This window comes from Mastacembelus armatus, chromosome 23 (assembly GCF_900324485.2).
Source record: "Mastacembelus armatus chromosome 23, fMasArm1.2, whole genome shotgun sequence".
Taxonomy (NCBI): Eukaryota; Metazoa; Chordata; class Actinopteri; order Synbranchiformes; family Mastacembelidae; genus Mastacembelus; species Mastacembelus armatus.
The window spans coordinates 12,860,286-12,876,573 of NC_046655.1; the positions used below are offsets into that span (position 1 = coordinate 12,860,286).

The 16,288-nt window shown below is 41.2% G+C and overlaps 1 protein-coding gene across 1 annotated transcript; it reads right to left on the reverse strand.

The window, feature by feature from the left end:
• Positions 1–12,108: 12,108 nt before the first annotated feature.
• rps16 (ribosomal protein S16) lies at positions 12,109–13,652 on the reverse strand. The gene is made up of 6 exons (XM_026326828.1): positions 13,581–13,652; positions 13,440–13,491; positions 12,917–13,018; positions 12,661–12,757; positions 12,532–12,579; positions 12,109–12,300 (listed from the first exon to the last, which is right to left on the reverse strand). The coding sequence occupies exons 2-6, from the start codon at positions 13,485–13,487 to the stop codon at positions 12,155–12,157; spliced, it is 441 nt and encodes a 146-aa protein (XP_026182613.1). The 5' UTR covers positions 13,488–13,491; positions 13,581–13,652; the 3' UTR covers positions 12,109–12,154.
• Between the last annotated feature and the right edge of the window lie 2,636 nt (positions 13,653–16,288).

Consider the following 16,288-nt stretch of genomic DNA (forward strand, 5'->3'; position numbering starts at 1 on the left):
GCATTTAATAGACTTTTATGAGGAAATCAAACTTCTTAAAGGAAGATTTCCATACATCAAACATATTGAATGTTCATCTTGTGCCAGTTAAAGCTTAATATCTGTATTTTCCAGAAGCTAGAATCATCCTTTTCAGTCGTTAAACAACTATTGGTATTTGGACTTCTCAGCTGCAAGTGCTGGATAAACAAAAGCTGTGTTACTGCATTTCATTCTTTGTGTAGGAGGTTTTAGCATCCCCATGCTACATAGCAGAGACATAAGGGCTGCACACACACGCCCCTGCATGGATGCAGGCCACAAACAGGCAGCACAAACAGGCAGCACAAACAGTGCTGAGTCTGCCTTGTGTTTTATCTCCTTGCCACCCACAGTTTACGCCAGCAGGGAGCTGAAACCTTGTGCTGCCCAAGGTTCATCCATAAGCCCCAGCTAATCACCATACCCGAGCCCTTCACAAAGCGTGGCTCCAGCCATTAGGGCTAAACCACCCTTTGGCCCCCACTCAAACAATAAACACACAAACTGTAACTTTAAACTGCTATTAGACATTATTTCAGTTTCCTAGCAGCCCGGTTATGCTGCCAGCTGAAAATCCAGCCGGTTTTGTCTTTTTTGTTTTAGGAGAGCAGTGCTGAAGTTTGAGACCCTCACACTCATTTGGACATTCTTTGTGAGTGAGGAGTTCCTTTGGGGGCGATGTTTTGGGTTTTGAGTCATTTCTTCACGCTTCTCGAATGGAAAGCAGACAGTCAGTCATGATGATGAACAATAGAGGGGAATGGAGTTATGTTCAACCAGTGATTCCCCATTTTTCTTCCACTACTTTTCTTTAGCGGTTAGACACGCCAGAGTCTGGACTGACCTGCCTGACCCATTCTTAATAGTGCCTGGTCCTGCAACTCACATCTTTACTCTCTACAGTGAAAGGCTATTAACACTCTGCAGTCATTACTGTAGCTTCACTGTAGTCCTGGATAACAGACTATTCAGGACTGACTGTTTTCAGAGCTCCTCCTACCTCTCTGTGGATTGCAGCAGATGAAAGGCAACGTCGGCGGTTGTTGCTTTTTTGTCGGACATGTTTTCCTTGATTCCCTCTCCCCATGTGGTCCCTGCTGGCCTGCTTTCAAAAACAGCCTCCTGGGCCTGGGGAAAAGTGGCAACGAGGAAGCAGATCAACATGCAGGCTGAGTCTGTACATGTCAGAATACAGGCCTCACCGGAAGAACCTCAACATTAGTCCGTTTTTCACCACAACCATGTCAAATGAAATTTAGCCGAAACTAAAGTTTATTTTTGTTTTTCAGTTTAAAATGATGCCTTTCACCCCCTCATTCAACATGTAAAAGTGTTAGCATGGAGCACCAGAGCTAACAGGCTACGTCACTTTACAGAATCTACTTGTAAAGGCCTGAGTGCGTTCCTTCAACATTTGTTATCGAGTTTTAGAAATATTTTGCTTGTCAACAAACAGCCTCACCTGGGAAATGGTAAGTAGCTTCAGAGATAGGAGGTCTCGGCATGATGGGTAAAATGGGAGGAGCTACAGCACAAAAGGGGTAAACACAGAAAAGTCATTCAGGATTCATGTTCAGGAAAACCTGCTATGTTGGTCTCTCTTTTCTATTAGACTTTTCCTTATTATTTAAAAGCTGCAAACAACAGTTCCCACTTCACCCCCATTGGCTTCTGTCATGCTGGGGAACTTTTCCATTACAGTGATACAGTACTCTGCAGAGTTGTATCTGATAAATGATGAGACTATCCACATATAATAAATGTGTACGTGCATGTGTTATTAAAACCAGGATGCCAGGTGAGTTACATCCACAGAGGCACAATGTGTGGAATTTCAAAACCAATCTCCCCCAGCAATGAGTATGAGGATGATTTGCACCCATGCAGCCCAGCTTTATATCACCGCGAAGAAGTCTTCACTTCACTTGACTGTGCCCCCAGAGTTAAAGTTACATGATGAATGACAAGACAATCAGATCGACTTTCCAGTGCAGCGAGACACTGCTGCCCTTGAGACAACAGTGGAGGAAGAATTGTTTCCCAGCCAGGCCAAAGAGACGTTTGGAAAAAGGCGAAGCAGAAACTTAACTGATAACAAGTTTCTTTAAGTGATTATGACTTAACGCTTCAGGATAAACCGATTTTCATTTTCATAACCTGAAAAGAAGCGCGATGAGGGGTGAGGGGGCGGGGTGGGGTTGATGGGGTTAGGGGGATCGGGGTGTCACTGCTCTGTTGAGCCTTCATTGAGCTCTTGATGGATGCTCTGTAACAAATGGAGATAGAGTGCCCCCATACCCAAGGCGAGCACACAATCTTCTCAGCAGATTAACTCCCATTGATTTATATAGATTTACCTCAGGAAAGAAAACAGCCGGCAAAAGGACAAATACCAGAACTGGCAAGGCATAAATTCAACTGGAGAAAAGCCAGCTCATTTGTTAAAAAGAAGATTCTTACTGCCATAAAGAAGATAGAGGATAGAATTACTGAGCACACAGTTCATGACATAAAAACAATGAGACTGTGACAAAAATCACTTTAAAGCTTCAAGAAACTTTAAAGCTACTTTAATAGATTTTTAATTTATTGCATTCTTGGCCGCTTGTAGGATGAAGAAAAAGCTTGAAACATCACTTGACATGTCAACGTCTTAATAAGTCGATATGGTAAATAGAATTTGTCCAATCAGAGCTTCGTGTAGCAGCAGTAACAAGATACAGCGGGTCGAACATGCTTTGGACTTCTTTGGATATTCCAGTATATTCATATTTATTTTATTTACTATATTTGGAATGACTGACATTTAATAACGTGAATATGTTTTGTCTTTACTGAAATCAAGCACCTGTGGTACTTAGCTGTAAATCTACTGTTCCAACTGTCCAATACTCTTCTCCCATAACTTTTTGTCTCTATCAACTTATATCCTTTGTTAATATGAAAATGGTTGATTACTGTATAGCTTTAACTGGGACCAGGGGCATGGCTGATATATAGAGCCAAATGTTCTAATGGACTTTATTATTATCATGTGTGAAATGGCCTTCCTGCTAAGTATTGATTTCACAATTTTATCTGGGATGTTAATAAATCTGGCAGAGGCTAGAGATGTCGAGGAAGTCTGAATAATTCAGACCCTGAGAGGAAGCTATTAAGCACAGATTATATGTGAGAAGTTCGAATCAGGAGAGAGGAGATAATGTTGGAGTCAAATGGAAGCTACTAACAAAGAAACCTAAATGGGATTCACTTGGAAAGAATATAGCTTTGCTTTGCTCAGCCAAATGATGTCTGATTTTTCTCTCCCATAGCCCCACTGCACCACTCCATTAAAGTGAAATATCAGATGTGGCCTAACATGACCATTAACACAGCTCCCATGACATCAGCTCCATGTTTTGGCCAAAAATCCTGAATCTTTGGCACAAAAACATCCACTCAGCAAGTGTCTTATTTTTGTAGGCTTACAGAGTGAAAGTAACTGTGTTTTTTTTCTCTTTTTACTTAGCTAAATAGCCTTTTTGGATACTTGCAGTTCTTTCAACATTTGACTTGGAGTCATTTTTCTTGTACATACATTTTGATTAAAGTGTCACTCCCACACTTGAAAGTACATCCTGTAAGGACTGTAAATGCTGTCATCTCTCTATAAAAATCCCAAACTGGCAGTTTGCACTGAACAGTTTGTCAGCAATGAATGATTTGTTCTTTGTGCACTTTATTTTGTAAAAGTTCCCCCTTCAGTTAAACATCTGCCCCTGCATGTGTTTTATTTTAGAAACAGCCGTATTAGTTTTAATTTGACTCATTATATATTCCTCTTTAAGTGTTTCTCCTCTGTGGCTTGATGTGCAAGTGATGTTTTCGTGCTTAGCTGCATCACTGATCAATAAATTAGCTGCGTCTGGACCTGACTCGAGTCAGATTAAAGCGAGTCATTTCACATTAAATTAAGTCACCTCCAGTGCATGCAGCATGCTGATGTTTGGGAACAGGTTGGGACAAGTCCAGTCATCTTGTCCCTTCAGCTTCACTTTGCCAGACTGCACAAGTAATATCATGTCTGGTGTTGCCTTAAATCAAGTCACGCTACTTGAAGTCATGTTAGAACTTGTCAACATCAAGGCTAATAACATCTCAGCTCACTCGAAATCACCTCGGTCGAATTTATGTAACATCAAATACAGTAGAGTAAAAAAATAGACCTACAGACAACACCGTCAGACTGTGATCTGTGATAACGTTTGTACAATAGCAGTGGATTGTGCTGACATTAAAATTTAGGGCAGATAACAACACTACATCCCTGCCTGTGTCTATTTATACTGAGTCATGACCCACAGACTCTGATCAGAAGGAATCTATGAGCTGTTTCGTTGAAAATAGTCCATTTTTGTTGAATAGCGGCTCATCCGACAGTTCCCTCCACTGGATGCAGCTTTGCATTAGATGCAGCTGCAGTTGCGTTTAGGTGTGCCTCACTTGTGTGTAATAATATTACATGGCTACTGCTCAACAGATGTGCACCTCTCTTTTTCGGACTCGACACACACACACACACATACATACATACACACACACATACATACAGATGTGCACCGAGAAAGAAAGAGTGAAGTCTTGCGCGCCTCCTCCCCCCTGAGTAATCCTTCCACACCTTGTTGATGGGACCGGAACTTTCCTGTGTCTCGCCGGGGTGGGTCCTGCTTGACTCATGGGGCTGAATGAGAGGGGTCACGACCTGTGCTATGAACTGCTTCCTGTTTCTGGTGAAGGGGTCTTCCGAGGCCTGCAGTGATCACAGGACAGGCTGGCGGCCTGTGCGTCCGGTTTGAGGTGATGCCGCCACAGTAGAAAACATATATCAGTGAAGCAGAAGCTATTATCCAGTTATTTACTACTATAAGGACTGCTGGGAGAAATATGTTCACAGTGGAGGAGGAGGATGTAGAAAAGGAGAGTCAGTGTTAGTCTGGAGCCTCCAATGAGTAACGTTCGACTGATTAGAACAGAAGTTCCCAAACATTTTATTTTTACCTGTGAACTGCATGAAAATAATGACATCATTGAAACTTACATACATTTCACTTGGTAACACTGTGCTCATTAAAGAATTACTAAAATGTAAACATGAAAACAAACATTGCTCCTTTATTTGCTCTATTTGGCTGAACAGCCACAGTAAATAAAAAAAGAGAAATAAAATAGTGAGAGCAGCCACTTAACAACAGCAGGAATAAAAATAAAAGTCCCCTGTGGAAAACATTAATTGGCCTTCAGAGAGCAACAGTCCCATCATGGTTATGGGACAGCAGAGATCGCCATGACCTGCTAAAAACAGACGCTACAATACTTGAAAATGCACAGGCCCTAGAACAAAAAGTCTCTGTTTGAAACTTATAATGTCCATTTTCTTTTGTTCAAACTAAGAATTTGCTTCAGCACTGAAGCACAATAGAAGCAGCTGCCATCCTAAATACAATCTTTGCACAAACACATAGTGGTGCGTGTTCTTAGAAAGTCATTACAATATTTTTACAGCTTCACAATAAATAAGAACAATATAAAACATGTTGGTCACATAGAAAAATGAAATATATCAGATATCTACCAAACACAGTTGCCTTGTGCAATTTGTTGTTTCTTCTCTGTCAATAGCTACTCTGACCTCCTGATGCCCCACTGTAAAGTGTCCTGAGCTGATTTAGGATTATTTTTAAATCAGGAGCTGTCAGTTTGACGGGATGAGGATGGGGTATCCCTGGAGGCCTTGTAAATCTGGGCAGTTTAAAACAGGGGGGGAGGAAATGGCCTCATACTCTCCCCGTCCAAGCCTGGTGTAATCCCACGACTTCCTCTCCTTCGCCCTGCTGGCCAGGCTCACGCCATAATGCATTTTCTGTAACTAACAGCCGTTGTTTCCCGATTGTCACGCTCCCATCCCTTTCTCTTGGAATGTGTGTATGTGTATATACTTGGGGTGTTGGGGTTTAGAGAGCTGTGGAAATGTGGAGAAAAAAGCGAAAGACTGATAGTAGAAGGTCTGGGATAGCAGTTAATATTAACACCACACTCCTCCATTACCGTTTACCACCTCCGCCTCCTCCTTGCCCTATGACTGAGCTCTGGCAGCCAGGCGGGGTGCTGCAACCTGGGCCCCCTTCTTCCGTCACGCTTGCCCCCTCTCTCTCCAGAAACAAGAACACATGGGTGTCAAGTCCTCTCGTGCTGGCAGTGTCCAGCCCCTTTCAACAGCTTTTACTCCATTTAATTAGCCATGTCCCCCTAGCTCCACATACAGGGGGCATGACAGGCTGAACACATACATACTCAACACAGGATGGCACACTAAGTGCGTTTTGGCAGCAGTCAGAGGGCAATCAATTCACACTCTTCTCTCTCAGTAACATTCTTCACTACGCTTCCTGACAGGTCTGAGTCAAGTAGCTCATGTGCTCCACATCACTTAGTGAAGCTGACTAGGAGGTCAAATCCCTCAAAGCAGCGCAACAGGTTTTCGGGATGTTTGCCAGCTTTAGGTGATGAGCACATCTACAATAAAACTCACCTGTCCTGTCTTGCTGCTGTCTAATTTATTTTTATAGGGATTTTTGGATAGTTATCATGACGTATTGGGCCTTTAAAGCTGAGATAGCAGGCTATTAATGATTCTTCTTCTCATGATGCTGCATAGAGTCCCGTGTCTTCACATTCAAGTGGACCAATCCTGTTGTAGGGTCTTGCTTTAATCATGACGTTGAAAGAAACAACAAAAAAAGTGACAGGAATGAAAGATAACCTCAATTCTTCAAAGCTCTCTGTAATCCCACCTTGGAGCACTCTGAACTCCAGTAATCTGCTCACCCCTGCTGCACAGGAGGTGAGGCTCGCTTGTATGAACTGCATGTTTTCACTATAATAGATCCTGGCCAGCCAGCCTGACCCTTGAGGAAGGGGATCACTGCAGGTCCAGTTCAGGTTGTGGCAGGGAATCAGAGCACTGCAGCCAGAGCTGAAGGCTAAAGGTTGAATGCTCTGTGAGGTAGCCTATGACCCCCCGATTTGGCTCGGGCGTTACATCTGAGCTCTCAGGGGGAAATCCCTGCATGACCCAGCTCACCCTGTGGGCAGGCCATGGCCAATACCACGATGCCACCACCACACTGCCTTCACAACCATAAAGGAGGAAGTAAAGACGACATAAAATATAAGGAGGGGTGAATAGAGGGAGATTTTAATGGGAGACAAAGTCTGTGTCGTGATTGCACTGGGACTAATGCTGTTTTAGTTCAAGTCTAGGTTAAATGCGTTGGGAATGAGTCAATGCTGGCCACAGAGAGTGTGACTAACAGTGCTGGTCAGTAACTGGGAGCCCTTTTCTGGCTGCTTTCAGACCAAAAACAGGCTGAGAGGAGAGCCAGCGAGGCCTCTTTGTGCAGAGTGAAACAGATGAGATGAATCCATCATCAGCTCCATATTCTCTCTCAACCCTCAACGGTAACGAAGGGTACTCTAAGGGAACAGGCGGGGGTGGAACTAAGTGGAGCGTGGGATGGTGGAATAAACAGAAAGTACCTGACTGTAGTTGTCATCAGGATTCATACCAGACCGCTGAAATGTGTTTTTTTCTAACATTAGGCTGGCAGCTCATTCCAGATCATTTTCCTGTTTCATAGTCAGTAAGTGTCAACATAAAAGCTCCTTGAAAAAAAAAAACAAAAAAGAAAATTATACTCAAACAATTCAACAATTTGCACAAATGAGCTACTTCCAGCAAAGCAGCAAAAAAAGAAAGGCTTGAAAAACTAAGACTATAACAGGGAAAGATTTATTTGCTTTCCTCTTGACTAATTATTCCACATTTTTCTGTTTTTCTATCATTACTATTCCCCCTAGTAAAACAATCACAGGTATGAGTCCATATGACTCTCTGGAACCCCAAATCCTCACAGACAAATCCAACATCTGCTTTGTCTGTTACAGCAAAGACCAAAGAGAACAGTGTTCAGAGCTGCTGCCTGCAGTTTCAGAGCATTCGCACTGTTTTTCAGGCTTATTGTAATTTAATAATATGGTTTTCTGTGTCTGCAGTATTGTCATGCTGTCTCTTAGCCTGTTTGTTGAGTTGAAGATTTGAAAACCATCAGTTTGAGAGTGAAAACGAAAGAACTCCTGAAAACATTTCATATCCTCACATGTAAAAGACATACAGACACTGACCTGAATGCTGGTGAACACACCACCAATAACATTAACTGCTCAGATACAGTGAATATGGATCTTCAGAGCCAGAATGAGCAGAGATCAAATACCAAAACAGCAGAAAAGAGTTTTGGAATTCCGCACATTGTGTGCAGGACTGTCTCAATTAGGCCGCGGCATCAAATCACTGAGCTTGGACTAAAATTTGTCAAGTGTAATTTCTCACTCTAACACAGGAATAATACAAATGTATTATGTTTAGGCAGGATTTTGTTCATTGCTTATATTAAATGAATAGTTTGATGTTTTGAGAAATATGATGATTTTCTTACTTTCAGAGATTTCGATGAGACAGTTGCTATCACCCTCACATCTATATGGTGAATATCATCCTGGCAAATGTATTAATATTTATGCTAAACTAACTGCTGGCACCAGCTCCATATTAGTCGTATTGAGTAGCATTGATCTTCTCATCTAACTCTCTGCAAGAATGTGAGGCAAATTTCCCAAATGTTGTCATATTCCTTTAAGACCATCGTATAAAACAGAGAAAAGCAGAACTCGGTTTGAGAAGACTGTTCTTTGTTTTGTAATAGAAATAGAAATTAAGAACTGATTAATTAGAAAGGTTGACATTGTCATATAAAAATGACTTTTGGTGAAATAACCTGTTGATTTCCTAAAGTGGATGCTTTGGAAAAAAGGATCATTTGGCTATTGATTTATGCCAGGTCTGGTCTCATGTAACTGCTCATGGAGATCACCTCCCCTCAAGGGCAATGCAACAGATAAGCAGCTCTCCCATCATTATCACTTTGGCCCAAACAGCGGCGCGTCGCTCGGCCAAGCTGCATTTCCTTTTCACTAAAGCCAGCATTTGTTGCTGCCTGCTACTGTCCCCTGATCCTCAGCTGCTGGAACCCTCAACCAATTGTTGTTTACTCATTCAGGGCAATGAGGCTTGATGCGGAGTAGACCACTGCAGGGAGGAGGAGGAGGAGGAGGACAGTAATAGTCAATATCTGTTAATAAACATACCTTCCTCTGCGATTTCTTGCTGTCTTTTTGTCTGTGCAGAATAGAGGCTGACTCTGAAAGTAGTAGTAACTGTAGTAGTAGTAGTAGTAGTAGTAGTAGAAGTAACTGAATCTACTGTATGCCATGCTCAAGACCTAATCTGTATACATGCATGTGGGCGTATTTTCTCTATACTTTCATGTGTTAATTGCAGAGTGTGTCTTCATGAAGGCACTGTGAGGAGAGGTGGGGATGAAGTACGAGTGATGACAAAATGCATCCTGGCCTAGCACCTCAGTGTTTGTGTGATTTGGAGACGTAGCGAGGCAGAGGTGTTAACAGAGGAAAGGCAGGTGCTAGCTTCAGACTGTGTGTGTGTGTGTGTGTGTGTGTGTGCACTCAGTCATAAAGAAATAAAACCTGAACATTTATAAAACACCAGGAGAATGACATGACTTTCTGTGTATAAATAATTCAAGCACCTTTGTATTCCAAGTCTAATTTTCTTAATTTACCACAAGAGCACACGTCAATTACATAATTACTAGAAACGCAGCCTGTTAAGAACAAAGGTAAACCAATACAGGTGCCAACATGTTGCACAGATTTGTGGTGCTACAAATTGCATTAACCATGCACTGCTCTAAATGTCACCTTTTATTCATTTGCTGCAGCCATGCATGGATTACTTAAATAAACTTGTAACCAATGCCCCTTTTTCATAAAACAACTTTAATTCATGTTTTAGAGAACAGCTATTAAGAAAAGAAACTCTTAGGTTTCCAACAACAACAACAAATCTCTCTACTGACTAAATGATCATGAGATTTCTTTACTTGCTAACAAGCAATAAAGTCTCTGATTTGAAATCATTAATAAAGGGTAAAAACATCAATAATATAATAATATGAAGTATTAAATGTTCATGTTTGAACAAGCAATCAACAAAAGCTTGTAAATCAGCTGTATTTATAGATTCCATATAAAGTTGGGCTTAACAGGATTTTGAGTTTACATTTAGAAATGCTATAAATACTGGACTGAAGGTCAGATGCTTCAACTGGAGGAGCCTAGCTGATAGAGCACTAAGAAAGACATAAGTGTTATAAAGACCAGCCAGAAGGATGTTTATAGAAACTGGCAACCCAAAAGTTTCTCTCAGTAATAGATCTTTCCTGATAATTAGCTGGTCATTTATCCTGAAGAGATGTTGCTATTTTAAAAGCCTTTTTAATTACTTAACGATTTAATTACTGCAGTTTGCTCTTCCGTTCCCAGCAGACGTTAAGCATGACATTCAGAAAACAAAGATGGAGACCGTTTTTGCCTCCACAAAGAAAACAAACAGGTTTGTGTCACAGCTTCTGCCTCTGTTCCCCGCAGCTTGCTGCATTATGAGTTTCATCTCTGGTGTCAGACCTTATTCCTTGCTACCTTATTTCCTTCAATGGGTGCAGAATGTCCCTGGTGAAGTATTATGGCCTTTAGAGGTGAGGCAGTAGGCAGGGGCACAATATAAACAGTAGTAAACAACAGTAGCGGTGGGGAATGGGTTTCCCTGCTGTGTTGATTATTGGAGGGCTGTAAACAGGCCTGATCCCCCCCAGGGGTTCACCGAGCGGGAACGGCTGCTGCTAGCTGCCCACAGAGAGGCCAACAACATCTGGGCCTCAGCTCAGCTCAGCTCACCTCATCATGCTCCTGTTGTTGTGGTGGAGTGTTTGTGCATCCGCACGGTCAGAGAAAACAAATAGCTGTAACAAGCAATCAGCAGGAAAAGAGGGATGAAGGCTGCAATTTGATCAAAAAAAACCTCAACTGGGGAATAATCAAGAGGCAGGAGAAAATAGGCTGTTTTGTTTTGAGAGTTGCAGAAATTGTCTGTGCAGGATATCAGAGTTAGGAATGTGTGACAAGGTACAACAGAACCAGAAGCCAGAATAATGAAATGTGACATGCTGGTACAGCCAAACTGGTTTCATTATTTTTTCACATACCTGAAAATGGTTGAGTTAAAAAGTTTCCATCGAATCAGCAGTGGAGCACCCTGTCTGGTTACAATATCTCATTTTTAATAACAAAACCAATATACATTTGCATAGGTGTTTCTCTGTACAGAGACTGTAAAATTCAATCTGAGATAGCAGCAAACCAGTGGAGCCGATTTTCTAATGGCTCCAACTGATAAAATGTTTGGATTACTCATTCTACTTTGTCTTTTGGCTCCCTCTGCTGGTGAACTGTAGCAATCAAAATAAGAAAAAGCTAAAGCAAGTAGATGTTTAAAAACTGACTACTGTTAAAATACATTTGAATGGTTAAAAATACAGCTGTTACAGACTTACTGACCACATAAGTGGTATAAATGGTAACACACACTACATATAGGTCATTTTCACCAACAATATTCATGTAACAGCAGGTACATAAGAACACAGGTACATGCTGCTTCACTGGGACTCGTCACACAACGATCATCAATGTGATCAGTAGCACCTGTGCTTTTCCTAAAATGACAAAATGTTTGCTGCCAGTTACCTGCTGAACACATCTGGCACGATAGGCTACCAAAAAGAATTGAGAAAAAAAAAACATTAATTCAAATGAAACTTTCTATCAATCCCCCTAATATTGACAAAGCTGCTGTTTAATAAACTGATCAACCATATTAGAAAGTCTACACAGTATTAAGGTAATAGCTCTTAGGTCTTACACCTTGGTATTTTTGTAGGTATGCCTATTTGTGATCATTCATAATTTCATATTTTTTAATTCAGTGAGCATACACTCATTTCAGTAAAAAACTGTCAGGAAAGGTTGAAAGCACATTATCTGTATAGATGAATGAATAAAACTGACAAATTACATTTTTTGTTCCTCCAATTTATTATGAAAATGTACAGAGCAATTAACGGTAGGACTTCTGGTAGCGGGCACGAGCTCCAGGTCCACCGAACTTCTTGGACTCGCAGCGACGTGGATCAGCGACCAGCAGGGTCCTGTCGTACTGGATCAGGATGTCCTTGATCTCTTTCTTAGAGGCCTCATCCACATCTGCAGGAAGACCAAAGGACTTCAGTTTGAATTGAACAGGCCTACTGCTCTAAAGTATTACTTCAATCTGCGTAGTTAAATGTATACTATATTACCATATTGCATGTACAATTTAGAATGCTGTTCTGTACTATTTTTTCACTTTGTGACACAAAACATGGCTATTGTTGTCAGGCTTATGCAACAGAGCACGAGTGTGATGTGTCTGCCCCAAAGCATTTTAACACTTACACTTCTGATAGTATGCAACCAGGGCTTTGGAAATGGCCTGACGGATAGCTGAAAGAGAAAAATACACAATGAAGTACAATACACACATCACAGATCCATATCACAGAAGGAAGCCATTGCTTTATTTACCGTAGATCTGTGCGACGTGCCCGCCACCCTTCACTCTGACTCTGATGTCAACTCCAGCAAAACGCTCCTTGCCCAGCAGCAGCACTGGCTCCAAAAGCTGAAGGATCATACGGTGACATGACACTTAACATTCAACTCTAGTTTAATTCAATCTATCTGAAAACACTCACTTCCTCACTCCATCACTTATTCTAAGCCCTGCCTCTTTAATGCCTGGCAGACACTGAGTCTGACGTCCAGGTGTCTGAGGACTCACCTTGTACTGGAGAGTGGCAGGCTCCACCATCTCCAGGGGTCTGCCGTTCACCTTGATCAGGCCATTGCCCCTCTTACAGTGGGCAACTGCTGTGGCAGTTTTCTATAACAGAAACAACAAACGGCATCAAAAACAGGCGAACACATGCACTTTACTGTGCACATACGCACAAGAAGCTGAGACGTCTGCTGGTCGTTTCTCACGCCATGATATAAATGTCTTTAAAATCTAAGCTTGACTGTATCACAGTACGTAAGCTAGAGGTTAGCAACCAGGCTAGCGGGGTAAAGTAATACACAGCAACAATCCTACAGGAGCTTTGCAATCGCGTATAAAAGCAGCTGACCTCCACGTAAAGGTTCAGTACCTGGTAGAGTTACATGTACCCACATAAGAGTTTAACTACAGGTTTATATCGGTTTAAAACCGCGACACCACTTCATGTTAGCTGCTTTAGCTAACGTGCTAGTAAGACCGTGCAGCCACAACACCACATGTGGGTTAAATTCAAACATCTACTTACTTTACGTCCAAAAACCTGGACTGATTGCAAAGGACCTTTAGCTGGCATGTTTCTGAAACACAGAGAGGACAACTGTTACATCAGAAACACGTTAATAACCATCATTTATTACAGTTTAATGGACCAAGCTGAGGAACATACCGTCTTCAGCTAGGGTGCCGTACGGAGAGACCGACGGGGTTTCACACGCCGAACATCAGGGGCTATTTCCACGACACCATCTGCTTTGTGGTAGGATTTGCGACAGTTGTTCTCGATCTACCTCCATTTTATATTTTACTATAATAGTAATAATTTTCTTCAAAACATATTTCTATGTAAAACTATGCCGATTTATTATTATTATTATTATTATTATTATTATTATTATTAGTAGTAGTAGTAGTGGTAGTAGTAGTAGTAGTATAAATCGGTATAGTTTTACATAGAAATATTTTTTTAAGAAAATCTAATTTAACCGACTGATGTTTAAAACGTATTTTCTACCTTTCCAGAATAAGCTAATATCAAGATTCTGGACTACAGGATAGACTTTCTGTGTGGACCTTTTGTCTGGGATAGTGAGATCTCTATAAAGATTTTATTACATTTGCAGGAGGTGCACAGGTGTGATTAATAAGGGCTGCAACCCTCTTGTAGCAATGGCTCAGTGGTGTTAGGACATGTAAACGGAGCTGAGCCCTTATAACACTAATAAGGGTAATAAGGAAAACCTGTGCTTTTCCTGTTTCATACTGGCTTCTGTGAAAAAGTTAACACCAGCTCCTCAACATAAAATATTTTAATCAAAAGCAACTATCAAATATATATATATATATACAACACTATTCTGCACCTCCGTAGTATTTTTCAGTGTTTTCTCTCTGGGTTATTGTGTTCTCATTTATCAAAAGAGTAATGGACATAAGTGATGTCAAAACATTTCATAAAACCATAAAACATCAAATAATTACATAGATTCCACAACAGAAAAATATACTTTAAAACCTGTTTCTTTGTTCTGTGATGGCAAAAACAAATATGGTCAAATGGTGTGAATATGCAAACATCTGGCAATACAGAGGTGACTGGGTTTTCTCTATGTTCTCCCAGGAAAGATACATTATGTTCACAGGAGGAAAAGTAGCTGTCTAAACAACAAAAACCAGAAGAAGCTGCAGCATTGTTCTGCTGCCAAATAAAACGGATGGGATATAACAGGACTCTTAGTTTCTTTACATGGATGTTTCTATAAATTGTGATAAGCTGTACCCAGCTTATAAACCATGTTGATGTAATGGTTTGTTAATGCAAGACCTTTTTATACACATATTCAAGTCTAAACATGTCTTCTCATCTTATTTTCCCTTAACAACAGCACCCTCTAATGTTAGGAAAACATATAACACAATTTTAAGTGTGACATCATTGCCATCTCAGCTCATGGCAAAATTCAGTCATCAGCCAGAAGCTGTTTGGCAGAGGTCACTGCAGAGCAATTTGCCCAGAATTAAAACCTGACAGCATACATTACAAACTCACTGGAGCTTGGTTTTATCAAACCTCATTTTTAAGCTTGTGGTGAGTCTAACCACAGGGATCATGTGGTTCAGCACTGCCTGGGGCTGAAGAGCTGAGGGTCAGGGTATGGGAATGGGACATGACATGGGAAAAAGGATGTGGGGAGCATGTTGGACACCAAATATCAAACCATCGTCTTACACAAGAGACAGTGTTTGATCTGACCACAATGTTGGACAATGCTGATGTGACCAAGCTAGACCCTGCAGTTTGTGGGAGGAAACTGGCGTCAAATGGTCCCCTCTCTGCTTTCTCATGATTCACCATTTACAGTTGACAAAACACATGAAGTCTTTGTGTTGATGGATTCAAGCAGATAGAAGTGAGGGTGAAAAAGGGACACTGGGCAAGATTCTTGAGCACACACCTCCTGCAGTCTGACACTGAAAATGAGAAAAAAGTGTCAGCATCAAGGTGTAGTTTTACCCTTAAAGGAGGGAAACAGCAGGGCCATTCTTGGGTCACTGAACGACTGGAGACGGATAGCATCTTGGGAATCTGTATACAGTGATGTGAGTCATGTGTGCGGTGCAGTGCCTACCTTTGCATGACATTTACTGCAGGGGGAATGGTGTTTATAGTGTCGGCCATGGCTGAACAGGCACCTGGCTTCTTTTATTGTCAGAGAGAATGCGTATGCTCCTCACTCCCCGGGCTGCCTGCTGATGAGTCAAAGGATGAATTTAGCTGTTTCCACTCTCTTTATCAGAACCACTGATATTTATGCTTAGTAGATTTAAATGTTGATGTTGGCTCAAATCAAGGTGTTACCTGATTTATTTTACAGGTTAGACCTATGAACAGAAGAACAATTTAGTTAAAAAAGCTTTTTTTTAACATTCTGGCCACTTGGGGGCAGAAAACAAACCATTAACACAATACTGCGATATTATCACCTTACTAGAAATAAAAATGCTAACTCACAAAAGCATTATTTGGAAAAGTGTAGTTATTAAGCAGCTAAATGCTGTTTGATGGCCATTGGCTAGCTTTGTTTGTGTATTTGCTGGCAAGTAGTGTATAGTCATTTTAGCTGAAAACAGCTGCATGCGAAGGCTGAAAATAAGGTGAGAGGAGTCAGGTAATAATTCTCTGTTAGTCTGTCACTGTAAGTGAGTGCTTTCAAAAAATGAAGCCATTTCATCATAGTTAAGGCAGAAATATTGTACAGTCCAGCCTTAAAGTGGTATCAGTGTATGTGTATGTGTTGCAGTGAATGGAGACATACATGCTATATTGATGAGTCTTTATATGATGAGTCTTTATATGAAAGGCTAGTTTGTTCTTTT